The sequence below is a fragment of the Phyllosticta capitalensis genome (assembly GCF_038381095.1).
Source record: "Phyllosticta capitalensis strain CBS 128856 chromosome Unknown BKA78scaffold_9, whole genome shotgun sequence".
NCBI lineage: Eukaryota > Fungi > Ascomycota > Dothideomycetes > Botryosphaeriales > Phyllostictaceae > Phyllosticta > Phyllosticta capitalensis.
In genome coordinates this window covers 974,525-998,852 of record NW_027117447.1, presented here as the reverse complement: position 1 = coordinate 998,852, position 24,328 = coordinate 974,525, and the positions used below count along the sequence as shown (strand labels likewise).

Below are 24,328 nucleotides of genomic sequence, written 5' to 3'. Positions count from 1 at the left end.
GTGACGGGACCATGACATGACAAGACGTGACATGACCGTTTCGTCACGGTGTCTCCGCCGACCGCTACCTTGGGCTCCTTGGCCGATCGACATGAGGCCGAGAGGCGACCTTTTGGGAGGCCGTATGCGGAGAAGCATGTATACAAGGTTGGAAGTATGTAGAGTCTGTGGACAGTGGCGGCATGGCTGGCAGCAGGGACTCCGGTCCCGATGGCTGCAAAGTGCAATCATCTGCATGTCGGCCATGATTTTGAGCTGGCGGTGAGCCAATGGATTTGGGCGAAACGTGAATTTGCAAGCAAGACGCAAGTCATCATTTTTGGGAGTGTCCATGCACCCGACTGGCCTGCCACCTGAATTTTGGTCTGCCCTGGACGGCGACCCCTGACTTTGCGAATTGATTCGACGGCGACCTTGGCGGAAGCGAGCGGCCGCGCGGCCAGGGGAATTATTTCAATGGTGTTGGTGATGTCGTCCAACGGTAACGGACTAAGCTTTGCCCCAGAACAGCGAGGCGTGAAACGGGCCGCGCGAGGTACGGTGCAGCTGGAGTGCAGTTGCAGCTGCGCTTGCATGCATGCAGGAAGTGTGAAAGAAAAAATTGCCGGCCGAGAAGACGGAGCAGAGTACGGGAGTGGTGGACGATCAGGAGTCGTATGGTCGGACGTTCGGCAGCGGAGCGAGCGAAGGGACCGGCTGATGGCACCGTTGCGCCGGCGGGAGAGGCTGAGCACTACGACACCTTGAGATGCTATTGAGAAACGGTCGGCGGCGTGTTTCCCTCCCGTCGCTGCTGGGACGACCATGGCTTGTGGCTAGCGGCCAAGACTTGATTGTGATTGGTAGAATGCTCAGCGTTTCACACAACCATCATCACGCAGATACAAACGCCCCAGCGCCGGTCCAGGAATGGGCGATTCGTGTATCAGGGAGATTTCCAGTGGAGATCCGTCTCAGGTCAACGTGTAGCCCCAGTCGTCTTTTTCCCTTGTCTCCTCCAAGCATTCCCATTCATCATATCCCTATCCCAAACCACCTCTCCTTGCTTCGGCCTCTCTTACACCCTCCAGTCGCTCCTTTTGCCTGTCCAAGTCTGTGTCTCTCTCCCCCCCGCCACTTTCATTCTCTCCTCCTCCTCCACGAGGACTTTTGCATCTTTTCTGCCCCAAGGACCACCTGCTACTTCGAAGTCCATCTCCGATACACTGTCCCCGGTGGATACAGCACGGGCATTGTTCAATTAAATCTAAAGGAGTAGGACTGTGCAAGCTGCAGCCTGCGTTTAAAGGAGCTTTTCCTACTGTAGGGCTGACCAAGACCTTCACTTCACCTTCACTGAACAAGTCACGAGTTGGACGCTTAACACTGTCACGAGCAGACTGCCTACCTCCCTCTGCCAGCCTGCAATAGTCCGTGCCTTTTCTACTCTTCGGCGCACATCCGCCATCCACTCTTTTACAACTCCACCGCCGACCTGCCATTCGTTCCATTTCGCCCTCGCCGGTCCTCCCATTCACTCACCACCTCTTCGTCGCGACGTCCGATACCTCCACGTACCCGCGCGCTCAACTTCGCTCCACCATGAAGTACTCTTTCACGTCTACTGCGCTTGCCGCGCTTTCGCTTTCGGGTTCCGCCAGCGCCTTCTGGCGCATGCCCTGCCGTGGCCGTACGGCGCTTGAACGGGTTGACCCTATCGTCGACCCTGGCAAGATCTCTGGCCATGCACACACCGTTCAGGGTAGTGGCGCCTTCAAGGAGTCTGTGACTTTTGATGAATTGCGCGCGTCCAACTGCACTTCCTGCCAGGTTACCCAGGACAAGTCCGCCTACTGGTTTGTTTCCCTCAGCTTTCACATAGCCTTCAAGCGCTGACATGAAGCCACAGGGTTCCCTCCCTTCATTTCCAGTACACCAATGGAACCACGGTGCTCGTCAACCAGGATGGCGGAATGCTGGCGTAAGTAAGCGGCGACGTAGAGACGATACCTCCAGCTAATGCTCTTCAGTTACTACCTTCTCTATGGCGATGACCCCAAGCCTTTCCCTCCCGGTTTCCGTATGCTTGCTGGCGACCCGTTCCAGCGTAACTTTACTGGCCTCCCCGTCCCCGACCCGCCTAAGCCGTGGACGGGTGGCAACGTCACCCAAGAGGCCTTGAGACTGAAGGCAGTTGGGTTCAACTGCCTTCACTACTCTGTGAACCCGCCTGAGGGCACGCTTTATCGCCACTTCATGCCCGACAAGGACTTTCTCGACGAGAACTGCTCCGACGGCCTGCGCCTTGAGCTCATGTTCCCGTCTTGCTGGAACGGCAAGGATCTCGACTCCGAGGACCACAAGAGCCACATGGCCTACCCCGACCAGGTCATTACTGGCGACTGCCCTAGTGGCTACGACACCCGTGTGGTCTCTCTTCTCTACGAAGTCATCTGGAACACCCAGGCCTTCAAGGGTGTTGACGGCCAGTTCGTTCTGTCCAACGGTGACCCCACTGGTAAGTTGCAGCGCTACGCGAGAAGATGACCACGACTAACAGCGCCCAGGCCACGGTTACCACGGCGACTTCATCACGGGCTGGGACGAGGACTTCCTCCAGTCTGCGATCAACACCTGCACGTCCGAGTCCGGCGAGATCCAAGACTGCCCACTTTTCAACATCCAGTCCGAGGCCGACACGCAGCTCTGCAAGGCAGAGGTTCCCGAAGCCTTGGCCAACGACAACTGCGAAGGTCCCAGCGACGGCCTCTGCGGCGGTGTCCAGGTCCAGTACGGTCCCGCCTACGCTACTATGGGCTCCTCCAACTCTAGTGCATCCACCACTAGCGCTCCGTCCTACACCGGCAGCACTCCGCTTGTGCCTACGCTCTCCTACCAGACCAGTCTTGAAAGTTTCGCCAGCGACAAGTACGGCGGCGGCATCACCATTGAGGCCGTCAGCGGCGTTACGCCCGCGCCTTCTGCGCCCACGCCGGTTACCACCGAGATCGTCGGCACCACCACTTTTACGAGCGCCGGCGCCGTCTACGAAGTTGCGATCGAGGAGGTCGACGTCTACGTGACCGAAATTGCCACTGCTACCGCCGCCGCGAAGCACAAGCGCCACTACCAGCACCACCGCCTCAATCGCCGTGAGCACGGGCTGCTCGCGCAGTAAGTGCTCCCAAGATGGTGGTTCTTTTCAGCATTGAGCGCGACTGCATATCTGGTTCGGTGTCCAGGGCGCCATGGTTTGATTCATGATGGATGAGGGTGGCTTTTCCGGTGGCTTTTTTTCTCTTCAATCCATTCTCGTCTGACCTTTTTTTCTTCCCTTTTCCCTGGTTCTGAAAATATCCAAAGACGTCAGGGCCCTGGCTGAGCCGCGCGCTGGCGAGCTCTTTTCTCCTGTACCTATTAGCTTGCAGCCTTTTCATGCTGCAGTATGTAGCCTTGCGCGTTCGTTGGAAAAAAGGCGGCGCGCCTTCTATCACGATGATGACGGCTGTCCAATCCGGTGCAGATGAATGCGTGTGTGCTGCAGATGAAGTGATGCCGTGCAGTCCGATTTAACTTCAAGGGTCAGGGACCAGGACGGCTCGACCCGGACAGGGCAGGCTGAAGGCCCAGGCCGATGCCGGGCGTTGCGTGGCGCGCCCTGCCTGCCGCCCCCGTCCGTTACCCGTCAGCCTAATCAGCTTTCCCGCTCTCCGACTGCAGCCAAAACGCCCGCCCGCCACACGCATCCATGCGACTGATCGCAATTTGTGGCGAGGCTCCATGACTACTCTTCTCCATCATGTTTGCTTACTCTAGCATCAACCTACGCGTCCAACCAACGACATCATGGCTGCCTGATGCTGCAGAGTGGACCGCCGACTGACGTAGGCTGTCGTGGCCTTGGTTGCCAACTCCGAATAATTGCGCTGTCTTCATATCATGTTTTGCTGTCGTCTTTTTCTTCGTTCTTTTCTCAGTCTCTTCTTTATTTCATTCCCTCGCCCTCCACGTCCAGAGCTATCGTGCTTCATCTGACCTGATCGTTGCTTACATCCATCCCTAGGCAAACCGCTGTACGTGCCTCCAAATCGCAGCAAGCAGGGGTCGATTGGACTTTGATTGTCCAATACCATTCAGCCTGCTGCCTCGCCGCAGCCATCGGAGGCTCTTCACCTACATCCGACAGTATCCAAAGCCCAAGACAAAGGCAGCGAACCTGTCAGGCTTGACCGGTAATCCATCTCCGGTTTCTGGGCGTCCAGCGGCTACTCTTTGGCTGTTCTTGGGGTAGTTTGCTGTCTGTACCATGCTTGCTTCCTGCAAGGCTATGGTTTGACTCCCAAAGAGCCGCATCCACGTATCATCATCGCGTTTTTTCTGGGGCACCCACTGCAAGTCTGGCCAGGCAGCAATCGCTGGCTCATGATTGCATACGGCTTCCCGACGTACCACAGACGAAAGAGTCAGCCGAAAGCTGCAGATTAGTCTCAAGCTCCAGAAATCGGCTATATATTCAAGTCTGGAGCTCGTTTTCTTCATTCGACGCCTGCTCCATTCCACTCTTTGAAAGACATTCCTTTGCCCCGGTCTAGCCATGGGCCGGATGGACTTCAAAAAGGTCTTCCAGGCCATGGAAGACGGACACACGAACGGCACGCAGATCAAGCTCTCCGAGCTGCCCAGCAATCTTCTCGAGGCCTTCATCCCCGGCTACAGCCTCATCTCAAGATTCGTCCAAGAAAACTTTGGATTCGATGTAGGCATCATCGTCTCAATCGGAGTGCTGACATGGGCGATTTTCACCTCGGTGCAATATCTTTTCTACCTGGGCTACGGAATGTTTGCCAACTACTATATGTCCAGCGTCTTCATTGATGACGGCGATGACCTTTACGACAAGATCCTCTCGTGGGTCGCCAAGCAGCGCATGAGCGAGCGGTCGCGGTCCGTCAAGGCCGTCAGCGGGTCAATCTCAGGAGAAGAGTCGCAACGGGACTTCAACTCGGCCTTGGACGAGCACGGCATCTTCAACTTTAGCATTTGGTCAGCCAAAATTCCGCCACGCTATGAGCCCTACTTTGGCGTTCACCACTTTTGGCACAAGGGACAGCTCTTCGTCTTTGATAGATCCCGTCGAGAAGTGCAGCACAACACGTACATGACTGCGAAGGACGAGGAGCTCGTCAAGCTTTCCTGCATCGGCCGCTCCACGCAACCGATCAAAGAATTGCTTTCGCACATCAAGACTTGGTCTCTCGAGACCGAAGTCGCAAAGACTACAATCAGGCGCCCATCCACAAACGAACGATACAGGCAGATGGGGGGCTGGGACAGGCTCCGTTCCAAGCCATCGAGACCAATTGAAACCGTCGCCCTTGACCCCGAGCAGAAGAAGCGCATCATTGCCGACATCAACGAGTATCTGCATCCAGCCAGTCCACGGTGGTACGCACGCCGAGGCATTCCCCTTCGCCGCGGCTACCTATTCTATGGCCCTCCTGGCGTCGGCAAAAGCAGTCTCGCATACGCACTCGCCGGTCTATTCAGCCTCGACGTCCACGTCCTTTCGCTGCTCGACCCCAGCCTCACGGAGTCATCTCTAAACAGGCTCTTCAGCAACCTCCCACACCGCTGCATCGTGCTCCTCGAAGACATCGACTCGGCCGGTCTCCTCCGCGATGACAACAGCGACGACCCGACATCCGAAACGCCCAAATCGAAGCCCAGCAAGCAGAAGGACAAGGAAGAGCTCAGTGCCGAAACAATCGCCAACGCCATCAAGTCGGCGACCGCCGGCCGCAAAGGCGGCCCCAAGCACGACATGTCGGGCGATCAGGGCGGCATCTCACTGTCAGGCTTGCTCAACGCCATTGACGGCGTTGCGGCGCACGAGGGCCGCGTTTTGATCATGACGACCAACCACCCGGAGAAGCTGGACGACGCGCTCATCCGTCCCGGGCGTGTCGACTTGCAGGTCGAATTCACCCTCGCCACGCGCGACCAGATTCATGACATCTTCGTGCGCATGTACGCGCCGGACGGCGACGAGCCCGCCTCCAACTCCAACGGCAAACCGACGGCCTCGTCGAAATCTGCGTCTCCTGATCCTCAACCCAACAGCAGCACCATTCGGACCGCTCCCGTCCCCACGCCCTGGGCCCCTGCCGTCCCACTCGCCGAGCTCAAAGTCATGGCGCGTACGTTTGCGGACAAGCTGCCCGAAAAGCGGCTCTCGCCTGCAGAGGTGCAGAATTTCTTGCTCTCGCGCAAGAAGGATCCGGAGAGGGCGCTCGAGGACGTCGAGGTGTGGTGCGCGGCGCTGCTGGAGGCCAAGGAGAAGAAGACCAAGCTGCTCAAGGTGCAGTAGGCACGGCAATAGAGTCTGGAGGAAGGCGATGTCAAGATATTGAAATGGTAGGTTGGCTAGATGCATGATAGATTGAGGGCACGGTAGATTTCAGCGTAGATGTTGCATTTTGCATGTCGGTAGCGCAATGGCATGAAGTCTGATGGCAAGACAGACACGTCAAGATTGAGTCTAATTCATAGTTTCTAATCTACCAAATTTCTCGGCCAGATTTGTACCCGTGGCGCCAGACGGAACGAGGTTGAAGCGCTCAAAGTCCCCAGAGAAAAGTCGGAGGGTCTTTCGCCTTTCGTGACCAGAATTGATGCCACCGTCCGTTCACATGTTTCAGAGACTTCTTTCCTTTGAGGAACTTCCACCCACAGTCGTTCTGCAACGACTTTCGGGACCGCGCTTCGTTTCACACAGACTCAGGTAAAATCTTGTGCTCTCAAGACAGATGTCCGAATCACTTCATGACACTTCTGTCAAGCTTTCCGAGCAGCTCAGAACTTGGTCTCTTGGAATTCGGGTGAAGAGTTAACGAAACCCAACCCGACTCGCCTCAAGGGGAAGCGGTTCTCGAGCTCTCGCCACCAAGGCTATCGCGCGCCTCCTCTTCGTGCAAAATGGTACTCTCGGGCTGCTTCTTCGCCGCCGCCGCCACCACCACCTCGTCGGCCGGATCCGCTCTGTCGTGGTCCTTGAGCCAGCGGGCCCTCGACGTGCGGGGAAAGAGATCCTTGAGGCAGCCGGCCACCAGGTTGCCCTCGAATAGCAGGTGCATGCTCTCGAGCGGCACGTTCTTGGTCTCGGGCACCAGGAAGATGGCGTACAGCATCATCAGGATGCAGCACGTGCCAAACAGCAGGTAGGTGCCGTAGGTGATGTTTTCGAGCATGATGGGCGTGAGCTTGGCGATGACGAAGTTGAAGAGCCATTGGGTCATGAGTGATGCCGCCATGACAAAAGAGCGTACTTTGGAAAGGAGGCGTTAGAAAGGGTTTTCAAGTCAAGACATACAATTCAACTTACCATGATTCGGTGAGGATTCAGAGCACAGGACGAATGCGATCGGTCCCCAGCCAAAGCTGTAAAATACGACGAAAAGGTAGACGCAGATGATGGCGAATACGTTGTTGCCCGTCAAAGAAGCAGTCTCCCCGTCTTTCAGGGGATGCACTGCTTGGTTGCAGCCAATGTAGTACATGGCAAAGGCTTGTCCGAGTGAGCCAACGATGAGTGACCACTGAAATTCATGTTAGCTCTCGTAGAGAGGTTTCGGGAGGGACCACCTTTCGACCAGCCTGCTCAACTCCAACGGCCAATCCAAGCCCGGTGAAAAACACCTTGACAGCTCCATAGATGCCCGTCGCAAAAAGCGTCGCATCTGAGCTTCCGAGGCCGATGTTCTTGAAAATCTGCGGGCTGTAGTAATCTTTTTCAGAATGTCAGAACAGGTCCATTGTTGTGGGAATGTAAGACGCACTGATCGAGTTGGTGCCAGTCCATTGCTGCCAAAACATGAGCATGATGGCCAAGCTGGTACGATACAGCGTCTGCCTGCTCTCGCACACAGCGGCCTTTGCCTGTTCCCACAACGACAGCTTCTCGCGGCCGCGAAAGTCGGCCACAATCTGGTCGTACTCGAACTCGACGTCGGGGTCGTTTATGTCCTTGGCGCGTACAAAGGCAAGTGCTTTCTTGGCTTCCTCGAGGCGGTCTTTTCAACCAGCCAGCGAGGAGACTCGTTTTGGAAAAACATGCCGACAAGCAAGAAAACGCCAGGGAGCATCTGCAGTGCGAATGGTATCCGCCATGTCAAGGCGTCGGTGGGATCCTTTCTGTCCTTGGAGATGCCGTAGTTGACGAAGTAGGCGATCATTATTCCAGTGACGTTGAATAGCTGCATGCTGAGCTCCAATTAGCGTTCCCCTTCTGGATATGTCAACGGTGAGGCGCTTACGTTCCGACACATCTACCCCTGATTTCCTTGTTGGCATTTTCGCCAATATAGGTCGGGACGACGGCAGAAATGAGTCCAACCCCGAAGCCGCCGATGAACCTGCCCTAACATTAAGGTGAGTAAGAAGGAATTTGGTACAAATTTCCACACCACTCACAACGTAAAGTTGCGACAGGCTGGTAGTTCCAAGAGCACAACATGTTTGAATGACTGATCCAATCAAGAAGATGATATCAGCCAAGATGAGTGACCACTTGCGCCCACTGGTATCTGGTTAGCGCAATGACAGCAATGGTGCCCACAAGGGGAAACTTACACTTTGTCGCTCAGCCAAAAGGACGCAGCGGCGCCAAAGAAGCAACCGCCTTGCAACACAGAGACAATATTCCCCGAAAGATTGTCATAATCCTTGCTGTCCGGATCGAGAGCAAACGAGTGCTGGAAAGCCTCCATGGTAAGCACGCCGCCGATCAGCCCGGTATCCCAGCCAAAGAGCATGCCGCCAAAAGAGGCGATGGCCGTTAGTGTGTATGTGCGACGATATTTCTTAATGTCATGCCATGCCGCAGAAAGTCGGCCACGGCCCGCAGTCTCTTTGCCCATGATGAGAGTGTATCCGGATCGTCCAGCGGTTGTAGAAGTTGGCCGTTGACGACGCAGTCCACGTCGGGCGGCGGCGAAGGGGTAAAATATCAACGACATGGTGAGCGACCATTTCCCCCACGGCCACCTATCGGCGATAGAGAAACAGGAAATGTGACCACAGGTCTAGTGCCGGTGGCTCGAGCCGGGGTCGAGGATTACGTCGGCTGGAGGAGTCCGGGGTGCGGGGGCCAAGCCCGCACGATTGGTGGGGAAAAGGGCAGGCCATCTCCCCACAGACTCGCCGACGTCTGGGGATAGAAATTCAAGCGCGTTCGCACAGAAAGGGCGATAATTGCGGGTCCATGCATCACGCCGTGAGAAACAAGCGCCATGTATCAACATCTGATTATTGGCTCATTCCTGGAATCTAACTTTCGAGATTTGATATATACATGTGAGATTTTCAGAAATTGAAAGATTTAGTAGTCGACATTCTATCTCTTAATATGAGCCAATCTAAAGCTCCAAGAGCCCTCCAAAGAAAAATGTCTATAGGTGAAGATGGACGGCGTTCTCTGCTCACCGGAGATGATGCCATATGGGGCCACCCACAGTGCCACATCTGTTGTAGATCCACCCAGCAGAGATCAGGTGGCAGCTGTCCAAAATCCAGAAGATGCCGACTTTCAAAAGCCGACGCAGGTCAATCCTCCAACGTATGCGCGTACGTGCGCATCGTTCAAATGTATTTGTAAGGGTTCATGATACCCTTCTGTTGAAGTCCTTAGCCGAGTCACCAGCAGTAGCACTCAAGAGCAGACTTACGGGGTCAAAAAGATTCTTAATCTGCTTCATCAGCTTGATCATGGTTTCGCTGCGGCTGTATCCAATGTAGGGTTTCTTCGTAACGCCGAGACCGTGCTCGGCGCTGATGCTGCCGTTCCTCTTTGCAACCCACTCGTAAACAAAAGGCTCGAGCTCCTTCTCGACGCGCTTGTCGAAAATGCGCGTCGGAACATTCAAATGGAGGTTGCCGTCTCCCATGTGTCCGTAGCCAACGACGTCCACGACCGGATACTCGTCCGTGTCGCCGACCAGACCCGCCTTGGTCAGGCGCTCCCGAGTGTCGTCAACAAGCTGATACAGCTCGTCGAGCGGGATGGAGAGGTCGTACTTGTATACACCTCCCCAATGGCCAAGGCATTCCGTGATGCCTTCGCGACATGACCAGAGGTTCGCTACTTGAGTTTGGTCCTGGGCCAAAACGCCATCGGAAACGATTTCCTCACCCATCACATGCTCCAGGAAGCTCGAAAGCTTTTCGCTGTCGTGGTCGGTGTTTGAGCCCTTGGTTTCAATCAAGCAGTAAAAGGGGTATTCTCCCTCCAGAGGCAACTTCTTGTCAACGGCCTTTTGCATGATTTTCTGCGAGCGGCCATCCATGAGCTCAAATGCAGACAGAATCTCCGATAATTGACTCCTGGCCTCACGGAATGCGAGTTGACACTTCTCGTAGCTATCCAATCCGAAGTAGGCAACATTGACAGCCGGCGACTGCTGCGGGCACATAATTGACACCGCCGTAATGACGCCCAAAGTTCCCTCGCCACCAATGAGGAGCTGCTTCAAGTCGTAGCCGGTGTTGTTCTTGCGCAGCTTGGAGAGATCGTCAAACACAGTGCCGTCGGGAAGGACAGCCTCCAATCCCAGGACAGTGCCATGCAAGCTACCATATCGGAGGAGCCGAAGACCGCCTGCGTTGGTGGCCACATTTCCGCCAATGTGACAAGATCCTTTAGCACCAAGGTCCAACGGAAACACATAGCCCTTCTCTTGCAGAAAGTTGTCCGCGACCTCCAGAATGACTCCAGCATCGGCGACGAGGATACCAGACGTCTCGTCAAATGATCTTATCTGGTTCATCCTGGACATGTTCAACACGATTTCGTCAAAGACGGGCACAGAGCCGCCGACCAAACCCGTGTTACCGCCCTGAGGCACAACTGCCAGCGAGTTGTCGTTGCAATATTTGAGAATCTTGCTAACTTCCTCGGTCGATCCAGGCTTGAGCACCAGCTTCGTGTGGCCCCGGAATTTGCGCATCCAGTCGCTGTTGAATGGTTCGATATCCTCGGCGACATCGGCTGTAACTCCGTCGATGACCGCGGACTCGGAGCCCAACAAGTTTTTGAAGTACTTGACATGGTCGGGGGTGATTTCGGAAAAGTTGGGGTTGCGCTTCAACTGAGGATACCTGCGGCTTGTTAGTACATGCACTCGGGCAATTTGACTTTGTCTTCGGAGCGCAATACGATTCGGTTGTGAACTTGACAGTCTTGGAAGCGGCCGTCTTTCCCTTGACTCCGCCCTGTGCGTCCGGTTGGTGAGGTTCGCTCGTGGCAGAGGTGGTGCCAGTCCAGCGAACTTGAGTGGCGGGGCGGAGTCGAGCCACTCGGTGAATGGGGGCTTGTGATCTTGTCGCTCTGCGAAGCGTGGCACCCGCTATTCTTGCGCTGCTGGCCATGTTGTTCAAGACAAAAACTGCCACCCAAAAGCAAGACGATAGCAATAGAGACAATGAATGAAATGAACAAATAATAGGGGCCAACAGCCGAAAGACAACGCGGGGTGCGGAGCGGTCGCGAGAGAAGCAGCCGACGCGATTGCGACAGAAAAGATGTCATGGAGCTTTGACCGCCTTGGGTGTGTGTCCCACGGTAGGCAGCGCCAGACAACGCGGCTGGAGCTCTCCACCAACATCTCTCTACACCCGCTCAACCTCCAGACACTCCCACCCCACAACGCCTATCGCCCCGGAACTGCTGGAGCATCATCTTGACATCCGTCTGACCAACTTCAACCATCACCCACAATGGCATCCGGCTACGACAGAGCGTTGTCCGGTAAGCTTCTACTGACCAACACCAGCTCCAAGCCCTAGCTAACAGCTTCCTCCACCAGTCTTCAGTCCCGATGGACACGTCTTCCAGGTCGAATATGCCCTGGAAGCCGTCAAGCGCGGTACATGTGCTGTGGCCGTCAAGGGCAAGGATGTCGTCGTTCTCGGATGCGAGAAGCGCTCTGCCATGAAGCTCCAGGACACCCGCATCACGCCCTCCAAGATTTGCCTTGTGGATAACCACGTCGCTCTCGCCTTTGCTGGTCTCAACGCCGATGCGCGCATCCTCGTCGACAAGGCCCGGTTAGAAGCACAGTCGCACCGTCTCACCGTCGAGGATCCTGTTTCGATAGAATACATCACCAAGTACGTTGCCGGAGTTCAGCAACGGTACACCCAGAGCGGTGGTGTCAGGCCTTTTGGCATCAGTACCCTCATTGTTGGCTTCGACCCTAATGACAAGACACCCCGTCTGTACCAGACCGAGCCCTCGGGCATCTACTCTGCATGGTAGGCCAAATCATACAACATGATGCAAACAACCCGCTTACACGCCAATAGGAAGGCGAATGCGATCGGAAGGTCGAGCAAGACGGTCAGGGAGTTCCTCGAGCGCAATCACAAGGCGGAGATGGACCGGGAGGAGACAATCAAACTCACCGTCAAGTCGTTGCTTGAGGTTGTTCAGACGGGTGCCAAGAACATTGAGATCGCCATCATGGCTCCTGGAAAGGCACTGGAAATGTTGCCAGTGGAGGACATTGAGAAGTATGTGGAGAGTATCAACACGGAGAAGCAGGAGGAGGCCGCCACGAGGAGAGGAGGCAGAACCCCTGGCACCGGCACGGCAGCCATCCTGACGCGTGCTCCTGGTGAAGGAAGCTCTTGATCTGGCGGCTCTTGAGTGGGTTGATGGCTCAGGAACGGCGCATTGCGATGGGAGTCTGGGAGACTGAGGGCAAAGAGTTGCTCAAAATGCACGATACTAGGATGCTCATAGAAACAAACACCAAGGCCTTTTGAACAAGACTCATGGCTTGATAATGATTCGCTGTTGCCAACGTCTTCCTGAGCCTCCAGTATATCTCCAAATTATAAACGCCGGTCCATGCCATGTATTCGTGCCTCCGAGTCTACCCCAGGCGGTCCGAAACGTTGATGTCCCATATGGACCTGATGTCGTCTCTCCTGACACGCTCGTCCTTGAGCATTCTAGGGCAAATTTGTTAGCAGCAGCCAACTTTCGCGACCAGACGCGTCCTTACCTGCTATCCTTCCTCACATCCTCACCCTCAACCTCAAGCCTGGGTTCGGGCACCTTGGCCTCGATGACAAAGTGGTTGTCGCAGTGGGGACAGTATTCGTCGCTGTCCTCAAACTCCTCGGCGTTCTTGCGGAAGCACTTCTTGCACTTTTTGCAGGCAAAGACCATTTCGGTAGTCTTGAGGAGGTCGTGGTCCTGGGTTTCGGCATGGCACTCGGCGCAGTCAAACCACTTGCGGCAGCAGGCGCTGCGGATGGCGACCTGGGCGTTGAGGATGTGCTTGCTGGGAGAGGAGTGAGCGAGTAGCAACAAGCAGAAACGGCTGGCCGGCATACCACATGGCGAGGGAGGTTTCGCACGACTGAGACAGTGGTGGTGGGAGTGGGTGGTGAGCAACGCGGGCGACTGAGTCGTCGTCAGGGTCCCAGCGAGATGGATGACATAGGAAAAGCAGCAGCAGCGCAGCGTTCCGCAGCCCGACGCCGCTCACCACCGCCGCCTTCGCCGTCCATCCTTCTACAACTCCAACACCTTTCCTTCAACCCACCTCCACCTCCGTCCCCCGATCGAATTTCTGCATGGCCCGCCACGCCTGCTCAGCAAATCCAGTCTCTGCTCGCCGCCCCCGTCCTCCGCACCGCCTCTCGCCCCGTTTCTCCACAAGCTCGCAGGGGGCCTGTCCACTGTACCCCTCCATTCCCGGTTGAAACTCCAGCCTGCGCCGCACGCTCATGGCCGCTTGCTCTTCGTCTGCATAGCATCAGGTCCTCTTCGACGTTCGCCGCACTCTCCGCTTACTCCTCGCGCCAACATAACTTCCTGCGCTGGGGATGCTGTGGGACCCGGTTCCTTTAAGCTTAATACCAGGCCTTGGCCAAGAGATTGCCTTATAATCGGTGCTTCGCCGCGAGCTGCGAGCAAGTGGCATGAATTCGTAGCTTAAAAATTGCCAGGGTAGAAGCGCTTTGATCTGTTGTATCCGCGATCATGGATAGGGACTCAGGGACGGAGAGCACTGATGGCTCCTCTATCGTACGTCCATCTCCCACTTCTCCAAGTAGCTCCGGTTAACAACGACACTACAGAAGCCCGTTTCGTCATTGCGAAGCCACTTTGAAAAAATGCTGAATGACAAATCCGCACCAGACAACAATTCTGATCCCAAACCCCCACGGATGTCGCGTCCGAGCTTGGGCAACATTTTCGAAAAGGCAGACGAGCCCCGATCCCGCAATGATGGACGAATTTCCTTGGATCTACCTCGCCCCAATGCCAACAGTCTCAGGAGCACTTCACCAAAAGGAATCTACGCGCCGCAGCGCACGCCAGAGACGAGGGCCGTAGATACAAGAAGCAGCAGCCAACGACCTATTTCCATGTACCAGCTCTCGCCACAAAGCTCCCCGCCAAGATCGCCGACAAGAACACCTCCCCTTGTCACAGTCAATTCTCCTGGATCACCCACTCGACTTGTCGACTCGCAAGTTTCGTCACCGACTTTTCGGGTCTCTCCGCAACCAACCTCCGCTTCCGCATCACAGTCCGGGTCACCCCCTGGCAATGGGCTTAGGAATTTCCCTGTGCAAAGCAGAGCTACAACACCAGCAATCGAAGCTCGACAAGTGCCATTTCTGCAAGCATCGAGCAGGCCAGCACCTTCTCCGGACCCCATAAAACCTCCCTCAGTAGTCCCTGACCGCGATCTTGGGGGCCGGAGTCCATCTGTCGCTTCTAGTTCTGGAATACCTCCACCTATAAATCGCGCGGGAAAACCTAAACTACCCACCAAACCTGCATCTTTTTCTTCGAGCGGCGTTGCGAGAGCCTCCTTAGTGCCAGAAGGCGGAAATGTCTCAGCAGAAGAACGCATATCACCCTTCAGCACACCCCCAAGCAGCGACGATAGTGGACTCAGATCTCCCTCTCCTCCGACCTCGCATCCCCAGGTTGCCCACGCTATCTCCACAAGCGCTCCTGGACCAAAGCGAGATACTTTTCTGCATCAACCTCCATCTGTGCGTCAACGCGCAGAATACAGCCTCAAGGCCACTTCCAGCGACTTTGGCTCTTTATCTAATCGCAGCGATGCACATATCTCAGCTGGCGAAGGAAGTGACTCCCAGAGCGAACGCCCGGGTCTGCCACCTCGGCGAGGTGGAGATATTCGGAGATCCAAGCCTCCTCCGCCAGAACCGCCTCCTGCTAGAAGATCCATGGATACCTCAAGGACATCTTCCGCGTTTGACAACCACAGATCTTCGTCTGTGAATGCACCACCAAGACGTACCCTGACCGTGGGATCCGCATCTTCATCACCTGCGCCCAATGGTCAACATGCCGTGGTCCAAAAGCAGCAAATACCCATGACTGGCTCAAAGCAAATCCAGTCGCAGAGGTTTAGCGCGTTGTATTCTAACGATTCGGACGAGGCTGATGGAGCCGCTGAAAAGCCAGCTCTGACCTTGACAGAGTATCCCGACCCTTCGCAAGCCAATCGAAGGCCGCCTGTTTTTAGGCAACGGCCTAGGGAAATCGAGATTGGATATGACACGAAGCTGTTTGCTGTTTGCGGAGAGATTGTGTGCACGGCAGGTTTCCTTACCCGTGCATGGAATCTTGTGACGGGCGAGCTGCTCTTGAACACCAGCTTGGGCGAAAACTCCAAGATGACTGCTGTCTGCTTTAGACCCTCGACCGATGTTGACAAGGAGGGCAGCATGGTCTGGTTAGGGAATGAAAAGGGCGAGTTGTTCGAGCTCGATATTCCGACGGGAGCCGTCGTTGCTGAGAAGAGGAATGCCCACTCAAGCAAAATCATCAAAATTTACCGGTATGCTGCGGAGATGTGGACCCTGGACGAAGACGGAAAGGTCGCGATCTGGCCACCTGACGAGTCTGGATCCCCTACCCTGCAACAAACCCCCAGTAGTTACCGAGTTTCAAAGAACCAAACATGCTCGATAGTGGCGGGGAACAAGCTGTGGGTGGCAACAGGCAAAGACATCCGCGTTTTCGAGCGCAACCCGGACTATGCGGGCTTTTCTCAGGTTCTCTCGCAGCCACTGAACAACTCCAACGCCGGAGAAGTCACATCTGCCGCAATGATACCCGGCCAGCCGGATCGAGTTTACTTTGGACACAACGACGGCAAGGTCACAGTCTATTCCCGGAAGGATTACAGCTGTTTTGGAACCATCAATGTGAGCGTCTACAAGATCAGCTGTCTTGCCGGAGCGGGTGATCACCTCTGGGCTGGCTACAACACCGGTATGATCTATGTCTACGACACAACGACGACTCCCTGGAAGGTGAAAAAAGACTGGCATGCTCACCAGAACACAATATTTGGCATCATAACCGACCGAACTAGCTTGTGGAAGATGGACCGTCTGCAGGTTGTCTCTCTGGGTACCGACAGCGTCGTCAGGCTGTGGGACGGCTTGATGAAAGACGACTGGATTGAGTCTGACATGCAAGAACATGATGTCGATTTTTGCGAATTCCGAGAAATCAAAGCGACTGTAATGACTTGGAATGCGGGAGCATCGAAACCAACAAGCTTGAAAATCAACCAGCAGGACGGCAACTTTTTCCGTCAGTTGTTGACGCCTGAAGACCCATCCGACATTTATGTGTTTGGGTTTCAGGAGTTGGTCGACTTGGAGGATAAGAAGGTTACTGCCAGTAAGTACTCGCGTTTAGGATTTCGGGACGCATTCTCACATGGCTCCAGAAAGCTTCTTCAAAAGCGCGAAAAAGAAAGACGCGTCTGAGCAAGAGCACATGAGTCGTCAATATCGTGCGTGGCGAGATCATCTTACTCGATGCATCGATGACTATCTGCCCGGCGAGCAGTACACTCTCCTACACACAGCCAATCTCGTGGGTCTCTTCACGTGTATCTACGTCAAGGAATCAGAACGACTCCGCATCCGGGACATCAATGCTGCCGAGATAAAGCTTGGAATGCATGGCCTGCACGGTAACAAGGTGAGCAGAGGAATCAAGGTTCAGTTGCGAAGCCTTTTTGACTAAGCAAACTTCAGGGTGCACTTATTGTCCGATTCTTGCTCGACGACAGCTCGTTGTGTTTCATCAACTGCCATCTCGCTGCTGGCCAGACCCAGACGGCCCATCGCAACAACGATGCTGCGGCAATCATTCAGACGCCCTCGCTTCCGCCGCAGATGGACCCAGAAGAGCGGGCATACAACTTCATGCCTGGAGGCGACGGGTCGATGATTCTTGACCATGAAATCTGCATCTTGAATGGGGATCTGAACTACCGCATAGACACAATGACGCGCGACGCCGTGATCAAATGCATTAATGAAGGTAACTTGACGCGACTTCTCGAGCGCGATCAGCTCCTCCTTTCGAAGAGAAGACACCCGGGCTTTCGGCTGCGGCCTTTCAACGAGTATCCGATTGAGTTCGCGCCAACATACAAGTACGACGTTGGCACGGACTCTTACGACACGAGTGAGAAGAAGCGGTCGCCAGCATGGTGTGATCGTTTGCTGTACCGTGGAGTAGGTCGCATCAAGCAGACCGAGTACCGAAGACATGAAGTTCGCGTGTCGGACCATCGACCAGTCAGCGGTAGATTCAAGATTCGGATCAAGACCGTCGTTGAACGGCGACGCCTGAAAGTGCGGGAAGAGAGCGAGCTGAGGTTTGACGCGACAAAACAGCGAATAGCCACAGACATCAAGTGAGTGAAAACGGATGAGTTTGCAGTGGTTGAATCCTAAGCTGACAGCACTACAGACTCGACTATCTGGTCAACGTGTTTGGGTTATCTAATAAGGATGCCTTGAAGCTCCTGAAACTATAGGTGGTTCCACGAAGGTGTGCTATTGATGCTATCGCCGGGATTGGCGTAGAGGGAAGGGCCTGGTTGGCGTTCTGCGTTCGTTCTGTGGCCTCGGGCATGTAGTGGGTCTCTACATGCAGGCACGCGGGAGTTTGGCGGGGAAAGCGTTCAGTACAGGCGTCAGGCGTGGTGTCGTTGTGGATAGACGCGTGACCAGGCGTCGCGTGCTGGGATGGATGGATCGAATCAGATCTGGATCTCCCCTGTCCCGTCGTTCTACGATGGGGAATGACGTCAAGGCAGTGCAACCAGGGCGAATTCCCATGTCCGTCAATTGCATTTGCCATGGAATCAAGGGTTCAATCTATGGGAATTTTACCCTTAAGCTCTTTTCGTCTTCCGTCTTCTGTGTCGCATCCTTCAAAAGCCCCCCTTCGCCACTAGCTGTCTGCCAATATTCCGTCTCTCTGAACCACAGCTTCATTGCGTCTGACCAGCTGCCGCCCTCCACGCATCCGCGCACTCACGAATTGCAGGCCCTTTTTTGCTACAACCATGCACAAGACTCAATCCCGAGGCGACGAGACCACTGGCTTGAGCGAGTGGAAGAAGCGAGCGCCATACAAAATCCACGACCCGAGCGAGCACTTTGAGGCCAAGTACGAGGCAAGCTGCCACTGCGGTCGCGTAAAGTACCAGCTCAATCGCGTCGAGCCTCTCGACTCAAAGCTATGCCACTGCACTACTTGTCAGACCCAGCACGGCAAGTAATTTCATGCCCGATACAAGAGAGCTTGCTGACTTGGGTGCCTCCTTGAAGCCGCGCCGTTTCAATGGGCTGCCATATTCCACAAAGAAGACATCAACTTCGTCAATGGACATCACGATCTCGAGTGGTATGATCCAACGGACAAGTCAATCGAGCACAAGCTTCCGTGCAAAGTTCGCTGCTCATATTGCCATTCGCCGATTATGGACGAGGGTCGCAATATGATCCTTCTCTTTCCGAGCCTGATACATTTCAAGACCAAGGCGGATAGACTCAACTTCAAGCCCAGGTGCCATATGTTTTATGGCCAACGGGTAATGGATGTAAGTTGTAGAGGCATTGAGCTCGAATTCTATTTGGCAGAGCTGATGTGAACAGATACCGGATGGGTTGCCCAAGTGGGATGGTCTCAATGACACGAGCAATTTAATTGAAGATAGCCCGCCAGATTTAGTTCGAGAGGTTGAGCGGAAACGTGACAAGGAACGTGCAGAGAGGTTCGAAAAGGGTGGGAACAAATGATGGGGAGGAATGGCAGGATTCTGAGGTTATGTAGAACGGAGGGGAGAAGGGCAGTGAGTGCAGAGACAGTGGCAGAGTGTGTAAATGTAGCCGAACTTGAGTGCAAGGATCCGGCGGGGAAGCAACAGCCCAGTGACGCGCTCCTGCCCGCAACACGTCCAGAACAAACCACGCGTCCGCCCCAAACTTCGCCGTGACCTGACCTCTCACCTCTCCATCTCTTCGCCCGAGGCATTAGCATGGCGACTTACTCTTTTCCTACCTCTTCCAACTTTGTATCCGTGTAATGGCACGATCGGCTAACCGCAAACCCCGCAAGCGAGCTCGCGTCCCCTCCTCCTCCCCTTACACTCCGACGTCAACAAAGTCACCAAAGCGACCTAAACGGCGAGGGAGACCACCAAAGCAGAAGTCTGCTCCTGTGACCGACGACTTCTTCCCCGCGAAGTCCATCCTCGCCGAAGATCCACAATCAAAGAAGTACTTGGTCGAATGGGAAGGCTTGGATCCCAAAACCCGCAAGCCCTTTGATCCAACCTGGGAACCTTACGATTTCTGCACAGAGGAGTTGGTCATTGAATGGAAGCAGAAGCAATACCAGGACCACCGCCTACATTCCGACAGAGACAGCGACGAAGAGGAACCTCAATCTGAAAGGGCGTCTCCTCCTAGGACTCCTACGGGCTCTCGAGAACCAACTCCCTCCGTGAGACACGATCTCAGTAGCCGAAGTTCAAGCTCATCCTTACTCGAGCCACCAAACATCACATCCTGCGGCAGCCCCATCGTTGTCCCTTCTCCGTTGACAGCGGCCCAATTGGCTGAATACGACTATTACCCGTCCCAAGAGCTCGAGCTTCTCCATACGGCAGTCTCCTCACAATTGAACGATTCAGAAAAAAGCATCGGGTTTCAGAGCCAGGTGGAGGACGCCAGACCTAGTTCTTGTGGTACTCAAATACCTCCTGATAACTGGGCATCGCCGCCCAAAGCTCGCCGCTTTAGCGACACTGCCATCGTCGCTGACTCTCAGTCTGTGGGTGTACCGTCTGACCACATACCGTCTACTCAACCCAGCCTTGGCGACTCAGGCACTGCCGTAAAGGTAAGCATCCGAGTGATCTTTAAATACTTTCGATCTCTATGGCAATAGAATTGCTGCTTGATTCCCGTCCTTCCATGTCCTACGTGTTGCTCCTTCCCGTGGGTGATGTACAATAACTCCCTACCAGCACTTCAACTCTGTCAAAATAATTCTGTGATACTCTGGCTGACTGCCTGGCAGACAGCAACAGCAAGTTCCCAGCTTGACTGTCCTTTCGCCGGAGCTGAATCCGCACACTCTGTCGCGCATTGCTTGTTGAATTCGTCCGCGGTAATTCCTGAAACTCAACCGTTGGCTACCGCAACCCAACAATCCAACCACAGCGAATCGGCTGAAGAGAAAGCAGCGCCATCACCTGGTCCTATAATAGTGCAGCAATACACACAAGAATCAGCAGAGCAAGCCTCAAATACTGAGGAACAAGAGGCGGCGCCGGGAGTCTCAGTCGTTAACAACTTTTCTGGAGAAAAGCCCCAAGAGCAACAAAGCGAACCCAGGAGCCCTCAAGCAGTCAAGTTCCTTCTATTCTTGGAGGAATTTGCCAAACGCGTGGACTGGGAGGCTGTTCCCCCGCCGGCTGCTGTTGAGCACATCCAAACCGACAATCCCAACAGGAAATCTTGCGAACAAGCTGTCCGAGCCTCACCACCAAAGCTCGACGGCTCTGCTACACAATCACAATCTCAACTGAGCCTTCAGTCTCAGCACACGACCAAGTTTCGGATTCCTGAAGTCTCTCAGCGGGACCTTGAAGAAGATCTGACGCAAGAATCCAATTGCGTTGTAGAGCAGAGTCAGGACAAGGACGACCAGTCTGAGCAGGTTGACTTTCAACCTGAACAGTCTCCTTTCCTTTGGCTTACTGCCAAGTCGCACATTTCGCGTGAAGCTGTGTCGCCTCGCGCGAGTTCCCCCTGCGGTGTGGTCTCGCAGAAACCCGAGGCAACTCCGAGGGCTAATCACTCGGCAACTGACGACACCCAGTCGTCTGAACTCCAGACACGCTTCGCTGCATTTGAACCCGAAGTCGATTTGAACGAACCACACCCATCATCGTTTTCTTTTGGCGCCGAACAATCGCCTGGCTCTCAATTAACATCCCTGGGCCTTCGACGCTCCAATCACGCACGTCGCTCAATCTCAAGAGATCCTACCGATCCCCCGCACCACCCAGGCGCTTCAACCTCTAGATCAAGAAGCCCTCAAGTCAAGAACTTACGATCAGAGACTGCGCAAGACTACATTTTGAGATATTCAAAGCATCTGCGGGAGTTTAATGACCAGCGCGGCATTGCAAAAGCCAACACGGACGAAAAGGACCCAACTTCAGAGAAGCATTTGAGGCAGACGCGAAGCTTGACCGGCTCACCGGCTTTGAAAGCACATCCCTTGTCGAATCTCCTGGCTTTGAGCGAAGCCGACCATCGGCTTGGAGCGAATTCAACAGCAGACAAGATCGAGATCACGAGCCACCAAAAAGCCGGTCAAAGACCGCTCCTGCAATCATGAGCAACTCCCCATCACTTGCCTCTGCACAACAAGAGCAGGACATTGCAGATGCACACGACATTGACAGGACTCAGTCTGAAACCGTTCGTCAACATGATTCAAACGGAGATGCGGACATGCTGGATGCTGAAGGTGAAGAGCAGAACAGAGACGACAGCCGCTCAACTGATGATCTGGAGCCGTTCATGGCGATTCCCTACACGGCTGAAAGAGAATATCTTGTGGGACTCTCTATGGAAGGCGTCCAAGGTAATCAGTATAGAAGCACGATGAACTACCTGAAGGAAACCATCGTCGCGTTTACCGAATTCGACAGTCAGGAAGCGCAAGCCATGGAAAAAGAAGCCGAGGACCTTCTCACGGGCATACGCAACATCCTCACACATGTCGACCTCCACTTCCAGTCTGCCGACGCCCTGACTCAACACGAGGATGCAGAGGCTGAGGCAGCAGAATGGTCCAAAAACGCAGCTGCCAAATTTCGATTTCTAGGGCATCTATTCGAGCGTCTTCGCTGGGAGGAAAAGCACATCGTTCTTGTCGCCAAAGCTGGGGAGACCCAAAGACTCGTCGAGACTTTCGTAAAAGGCAGCAACTTCCAGTACTCTGCTGACCACGGCGGCGAGAACGTTGCGCGCTTCAACCCCCAACCTGACTGGCCGCATGGCAAGTTGTTCATCTCGATCCTCAACCCTCAATCCACGCACGTTGGGAGCAAATCCGCCGATCTCATGGTTTCGCTTGACCCCTACTTCGAACTCAGTCCCGAGAGATCTATTTGGCCATTGAGAGAAGAATTGGAGCATGAGAGCGGTGACCTATTGCCCCTCATCACGCCCATCATCACGAATTCCCTGGAGCATATTGAACGCTGCATCTCGCCATCGAACCAGGGAATACATCGCACGCAGATTCTTGTGAGGTTCATGACAGAACTCAGGAATCGAGCCGGTCGTGTGGATGAGGGCTCGATGGTCGATCGCGCAGCAGAGGCAGTCGCAAACGCTTTGACCTCATCGGAAACATCAGACGATATGGAGAAGGGGGGTAAATTTGAAGGCGTGCCAACGCTTGGCTCGGTTGCGGATCTCGTGACTTCCATGGGAGGCTCGATATCACCCATCTCCATCTCGTCGGCGGCTCACCAGACTACGTCAGAGACCCCGGGTCCTTCGAAGCGCCAATTGGTAAGTTTTCTGAGAGTATCGTCTTAGCATCTGCTAACAATGCGTTAGGAGGACGTGGACGAGGAGCCTGCAAAGCGCTTGAAAACGTGGGTTCTTCCGAGAGGATCATATGCAAGCAATGAGACGCGAGTATGCTGACAATAGCTGCAGAGCCGAATTGAAGTCCGAATCCAAGTCAAAGTCTCAGATCCTCCGCGAGAGTCTCGCGTACACCCAACACCGACTCGAGGAACACGTAAAAGCACTGGAAGCCTGCCAGGCAACGAATGAAGAACAGAAAGATATTATTCTGGGCCTCCGCCAGGAGCTTCAGGACAACAAGGCCGAGGTTGCGAAGGCGTCGGAACGCATAGAAAGACAGACCGACATTATTTCCAAGCTCAAGGACGAGAAAGTTACCCTCGAGGAATCGCTGGCCGAAGCTCGCACTGCCCTCGAGACATCCGCCATCCCTGAGATTTCCCAGCAGGAGCGCATGCGCCAGGAGCGCGATGAGGCGCTGAAGAGCCTCGAAAATTCCAAGAAAGCGCAAGAAAGTCAAGATCGCGTGATGGACTTCATCCGCGAGCAGTACCAGGAGGCCTCGAGCTCAGCGGTTGAATCGTCGGCTGAGAAGGACACTCTTACGCAGCAAGTGCGCGAGCTACGGCGCCAGGTCGCCAGCGAGATGGAGCGCGCCAGAAAGCTCAGCTTGAGCTCAGCAAGCAACGCGTGGAAGGACGAGGTCGAAAAGCTGCAGGCGCAGCTAAGGGACCGCGACGACATGATCAGGCGCCAGAGCGAAGAAATCAAGAACATGCGTCCTAGGCAGGGCGTAGGTACCCGTGCTGGCAGCGTGCCGAGGAGCCCGCGCATCATGGGTGGTGGTCCAGGCAGTCGGGGCGGCAGTCCTGCGCCGAGTGGGCTTGGTGGTAGGGTCGAGAGGTTGAGGAATCTGAATGCGTGAGGAGACAGGGGACGAACTGCGGGACGTGGCATGGAGGAGGAGCTTTCAATTACCGTGTCCTGGAGGACCAACTGGTCCGTGGATGGGACAAAGTTCAGCAGCATTTGAGATGGCCTAGAACACTGGCTTTCCGGGTACTACTGAAAGGCGGTTGGGAGATGATAGATGTCGATGGCTTGGCTTGCTATAGAGGGAAGGGACGAAGCTTTCTGGTGCTACTTGCTAGGCACAAAATAATCATCGGCTGCACACATCAATGACGAATGCTGTCTCCGCGGGATCGCAACATACCCCAGCTCGGCATAGAGCAGCGAAAGTAGCTGAGCGTAGCTATCGCGCGAAGGACAAACAATTAGGGAACAGGCTGCCATTGCGGCGCTAAATGCCATCGTGTGGATCGATCTCCTGAAGTCTTGGTCCATGCCGAATCCGACA

At 54.8% G+C, this 24,328-nt stretch overlaps 10 protein-coding genes across 10 annotated transcripts; 7 read left to right on the top strand and 3 right to left on the bottom strand.

Annotated features, from left to right (window-relative positions):
* The first annotated feature begins 492 nt into the window (after window positions 1-492).
* On the top strand, window positions 493-1,420 carry BKA78DRAFT_186993 (uncharacterized protein). Its single transcript, XM_066883514.1, has one exon. The coding sequence runs from the start codon at window positions 749-751 to the stop codon at window positions 1,256-1,258; it is 510 nt and encodes a 169-aa protein (XP_066741219.1). The 5' UTR covers window positions 493-748; the 3' UTR covers window positions 1,259-1,420.
* On the top strand, window positions 1,421-3,277 carry BKA78DRAFT_186994 (uncharacterized protein). Its single transcript, XM_066883515.1, has 4 exons — window positions 1,421-1,835; window positions 1,889-1,960; window positions 2,010-2,497; window positions 2,547-3,277. The coding sequence occupies exons 1-4, from the start codon at window positions 1,582-1,584 to the stop codon at window positions 3,155-3,157; spliced, it is 1,425 nt and encodes a 474-aa protein (XP_066741218.1). The 5' UTR covers window positions 1,421-1,581; the 3' UTR covers window positions 3,158-3,277.
* Window positions 3,278-4,573: 1,296 nt separating this feature from the next.
* On the top strand, window positions 4,574-6,555 carry BKA78DRAFT_338137 (BCS1 N terminal-domain-containing protein; the record flags this gene model as incomplete). Its single annotated transcript, XM_066890260.1, has 2 exons — window positions 4,574-6,063; window positions 6,100-6,555. 2 exons carry the CDS (start codon window positions 4,574-4,576, stop codon window positions 6,344-6,346), a joined length of 1,737 nt encoding a protein of 578 aa, XP_066741217.1. The 3' UTR covers window positions 6,347-6,555.
* Window positions 6,556-9,115, bottom strand: BKA78DRAFT_321914 (uncharacterized protein). The gene is made up of 8 exons (XM_066889076.1): window positions 8,608-9,115; window positions 8,449-8,554; window positions 8,292-8,395; window positions 8,058-8,238; window positions 7,815-8,037; window positions 7,621-7,763; window positions 7,361-7,574; window positions 6,556-7,303 (listed from the first exon to the last, which is right to left on the bottom strand). Exons 1-8 carry the CDS (start codon window positions 8,991-8,993, stop codon window positions 6,891-6,893), a joined length of 1,770 nt encoding a protein of 589 aa, XP_066741216.1. The 5' UTR covers window positions 8,994-9,115; the 3' UTR covers window positions 6,556-6,890.
* Window positions 9,116-9,262: 147 nt separating this feature from the next.
* BKA78DRAFT_321911 (uncharacterized protein) lies at window positions 9,263-11,601 on the bottom strand. Its single transcript, XM_066889075.1, has 3 exons — window positions 11,189-11,601; window positions 9,702-11,130; window positions 9,263-9,648 (listed from the first exon to the last, which is right to left on the bottom strand). The coding sequence occupies exons 1-3, from the start codon at window positions 11,398-11,400 to the stop codon at window positions 9,616-9,618; spliced, it is 1,674 nt and encodes a 557-aa protein (XP_066741215.1). The 5' UTR covers window positions 11,401-11,601; the 3' UTR covers window positions 9,263-9,615.
* Window positions 11,602-12,807, top strand: BKA78DRAFT_321908 (nucleophile aminohydrolase). The gene is made up of 3 exons (XM_066889074.1): window positions 11,602-11,779; window positions 11,838-12,285; window positions 12,337-12,807. Exons 1-3 carry the CDS (start codon window positions 11,749-11,751, stop codon window positions 12,662-12,664), a joined length of 807 nt encoding a protein of 268 aa, XP_066741214.1. The 5' UTR covers window positions 11,602-11,748; the 3' UTR covers window positions 12,665-12,807.
* On the bottom strand, window positions 12,808-13,551 carry BKA78DRAFT_321905 (uncharacterized protein). Its single transcript, XM_066889073.1, has 3 exons — window positions 13,375-13,551; window positions 13,041-13,322; window positions 12,808-12,987 (listed from the first exon to the last, which is right to left on the bottom strand). Exons 1-3 carry the CDS (start codon window positions 13,377-13,379, stop codon window positions 12,909-12,911), a joined length of 366 nt encoding a protein of 121 aa, XP_066741213.1. The 5' UTR covers window positions 13,380-13,551; the 3' UTR covers window positions 12,808-12,908.
* Window position 13,552: 1 nt separating this feature from the next.
* BKA78DRAFT_321902 (Endonuclease/exonuclease/phosphatase) lies at window positions 13,553-18,272 on the top strand. The gene is made up of 5 exons (XM_066889072.1): window positions 13,553-14,071; window positions 14,125-16,723; window positions 16,773-17,029; window positions 17,086-17,753; window positions 17,810-18,272. The coding sequence occupies exons 1-5, from the start codon at window positions 14,027-14,029 to the stop codon at window positions 17,874-17,876; spliced, it is 3,636 nt and encodes a 1,211-aa protein (XP_066741212.1). The 5' UTR covers window positions 13,553-14,026; the 3' UTR covers window positions 17,877-18,272.
* BKA78DRAFT_186925 (Mss4-like protein) lies at window positions 18,263-19,310 on the top strand. The gene is made up of 3 exons (XM_066883513.1): window positions 18,263-18,618; window positions 18,676-18,947; window positions 19,003-19,310. The coding sequence occupies exons 1-3, from the start codon at window positions 18,411-18,413 to the stop codon at window positions 19,144-19,146; spliced, it is 624 nt and encodes a 207-aa protein (XP_066741211.1). The 5' UTR covers window positions 18,263-18,410; the 3' UTR covers window positions 19,147-19,310.
* A 122-nt stretch (window positions 19,311-19,432) lies between these two features.
* Window positions 19,433-23,893, top strand: BKA78DRAFT_298296 (uncharacterized protein; the record flags this gene model as incomplete). The annotated part of the gene is made up of 5 exons (XM_066886889.1): window positions 19,433-20,251; window positions 20,432-21,734; window positions 21,794-22,947; window positions 22,996-23,033; window positions 23,098-23,893. 5 exons carry the CDS (start codon window positions 19,433-19,435, stop codon window positions 23,891-23,893), a joined length of 4,110 nt encoding a protein of 1,369 aa, XP_066741210.1.
* Between the last annotated feature and the right edge of the window lie 435 nt (window positions 23,894-24,328).

Coding starts and splice junctions, on each gene's coding strand:
- BKA78DRAFT_186993 (XM_066883514.1), top strand. CDS start 749: ATGCTATTGAGAAACGGTCGGCGGCGTGTTTCCCTCCCGTCGCTGCTG.
- BKA78DRAFT_186994 (XM_066883515.1), top strand. CDS start 1,582: ATGAAGTACTCTTTCACGTCTACTGCGCTTGCCGCGCTTTCGCTTTCG. Junction 1,836..1,888: donor CAGGACAAGTCCGCCTACTG/GTTTGTTTCCCT, acceptor ATGAAGCCACAG/GGTTCCCTCCCTTCATTTCC. Junction 2,498..2,546: donor GTCCAACGGTGACCCCACTG/GTAAGTTGCAGC, acceptor AACAGCGCCCAG/GCCACGGTTACCACGGCGAC.
- BKA78DRAFT_321914 (XM_066889076.1), bottom strand. CDS start 8,993: ATGTCGTTGATATTTTACCCCTTCGCCGCCGCCCGACGTGGACTGCGT. Junction 8,239..8,291: donor AGGGGTAGATGTGTCGGAAC/GTAAGCGCCTCA, acceptor ATTGGAGCTCAG/CATGCAGCTATTCAACGTCA. Junction 7,575..7,620: donor TTGAGCAGGCTGGTCGAAAG/GTGGTCCCTCCC, acceptor CATGAATTTCAG/TGGTCACTCATCGTTGGCTC.
- BKA78DRAFT_321911 (XM_066889075.1), bottom strand. CDS start 11,400: ATGGCCAGCAGCGCAAGAATAGCGGGTGCCACGCTTCGCAGAGCGACA. Junction 11,131..11,188: donor GTCAAGTTCACAACCGAATC/GTATTGCGCTCC, acceptor AACAAGCCGCAG/GTATCCTCAGTTGAAGCGCA. Junction 9,649..9,701: donor TTAAGAATCTTTTTGACCCC/GTAAGTCTGCTC, acceptor GGACTTCAACAG/AAGGGTATCATGAACCCTTA.
- BKA78DRAFT_321908 (XM_066889074.1), top strand. CDS start 11,749: ATGGCATCCGGCTACGACAGAGCGTTGTCCG. Junction 11,780..11,837: donor CTACGACAGAGCGTTGTCCG/GTAAGCTTCTAC, acceptor TTCCTCCACCAG/TCTTCAGTCCCGATGGACAC. Junction 12,286..12,336: donor TCGGGCATCTACTCTGCATG/GTAGGCCAAATC, acceptor ACACGCCAATAG/GAAGGCGAATGCGATCGGAA.
- BKA78DRAFT_321905 (XM_066889073.1), bottom strand. Junction 12,988..13,040: donor GATGTGAGGAAGGATAGCAG/GTAAGGACGCGT, acceptor AATTTGCCCTAG/AATGCTCAAGGACGAGCGTG.
- BKA78DRAFT_321902 (XM_066889072.1), top strand. CDS start 14,027: ATGGATAGGGACTCAGGGACGGAGAGCACTGATGGCTCCTCTATC. Junction 16,724..16,772: donor GGATAAGAAGGTTACTGCCA/GTAAGTACTCGC, acceptor ACATGGCTCCAG/AAAGCTTCTTCAAAAGCGCG. Junction 17,030..17,085: donor ATGGCCTGCACGGTAACAAG/GTGAGCAGAGGA, acceptor AGCAAACTTCAG/GGTGCACTTATTGTCCGATT.
- BKA78DRAFT_186925 (XM_066883513.1), top strand. CDS start 18,411: ATGCACAAGACTCAATCCCGAGGCGACGAGACCACTGGCTTGAGCGAG. Junction 18,619..18,675: donor TACTTGTCAGACCCAGCACG/GCAAGTAATTTC, acceptor GCCTCCTTGAAG/CCGCGCCGTTTCAATGGGCT. Junction 18,948..19,002: donor ATGGCCAACGGGTAATGGAT/GTAAGTTGTAGA, acceptor TGATGTGAACAG/ATACCGGATGGGTTGCCCAA.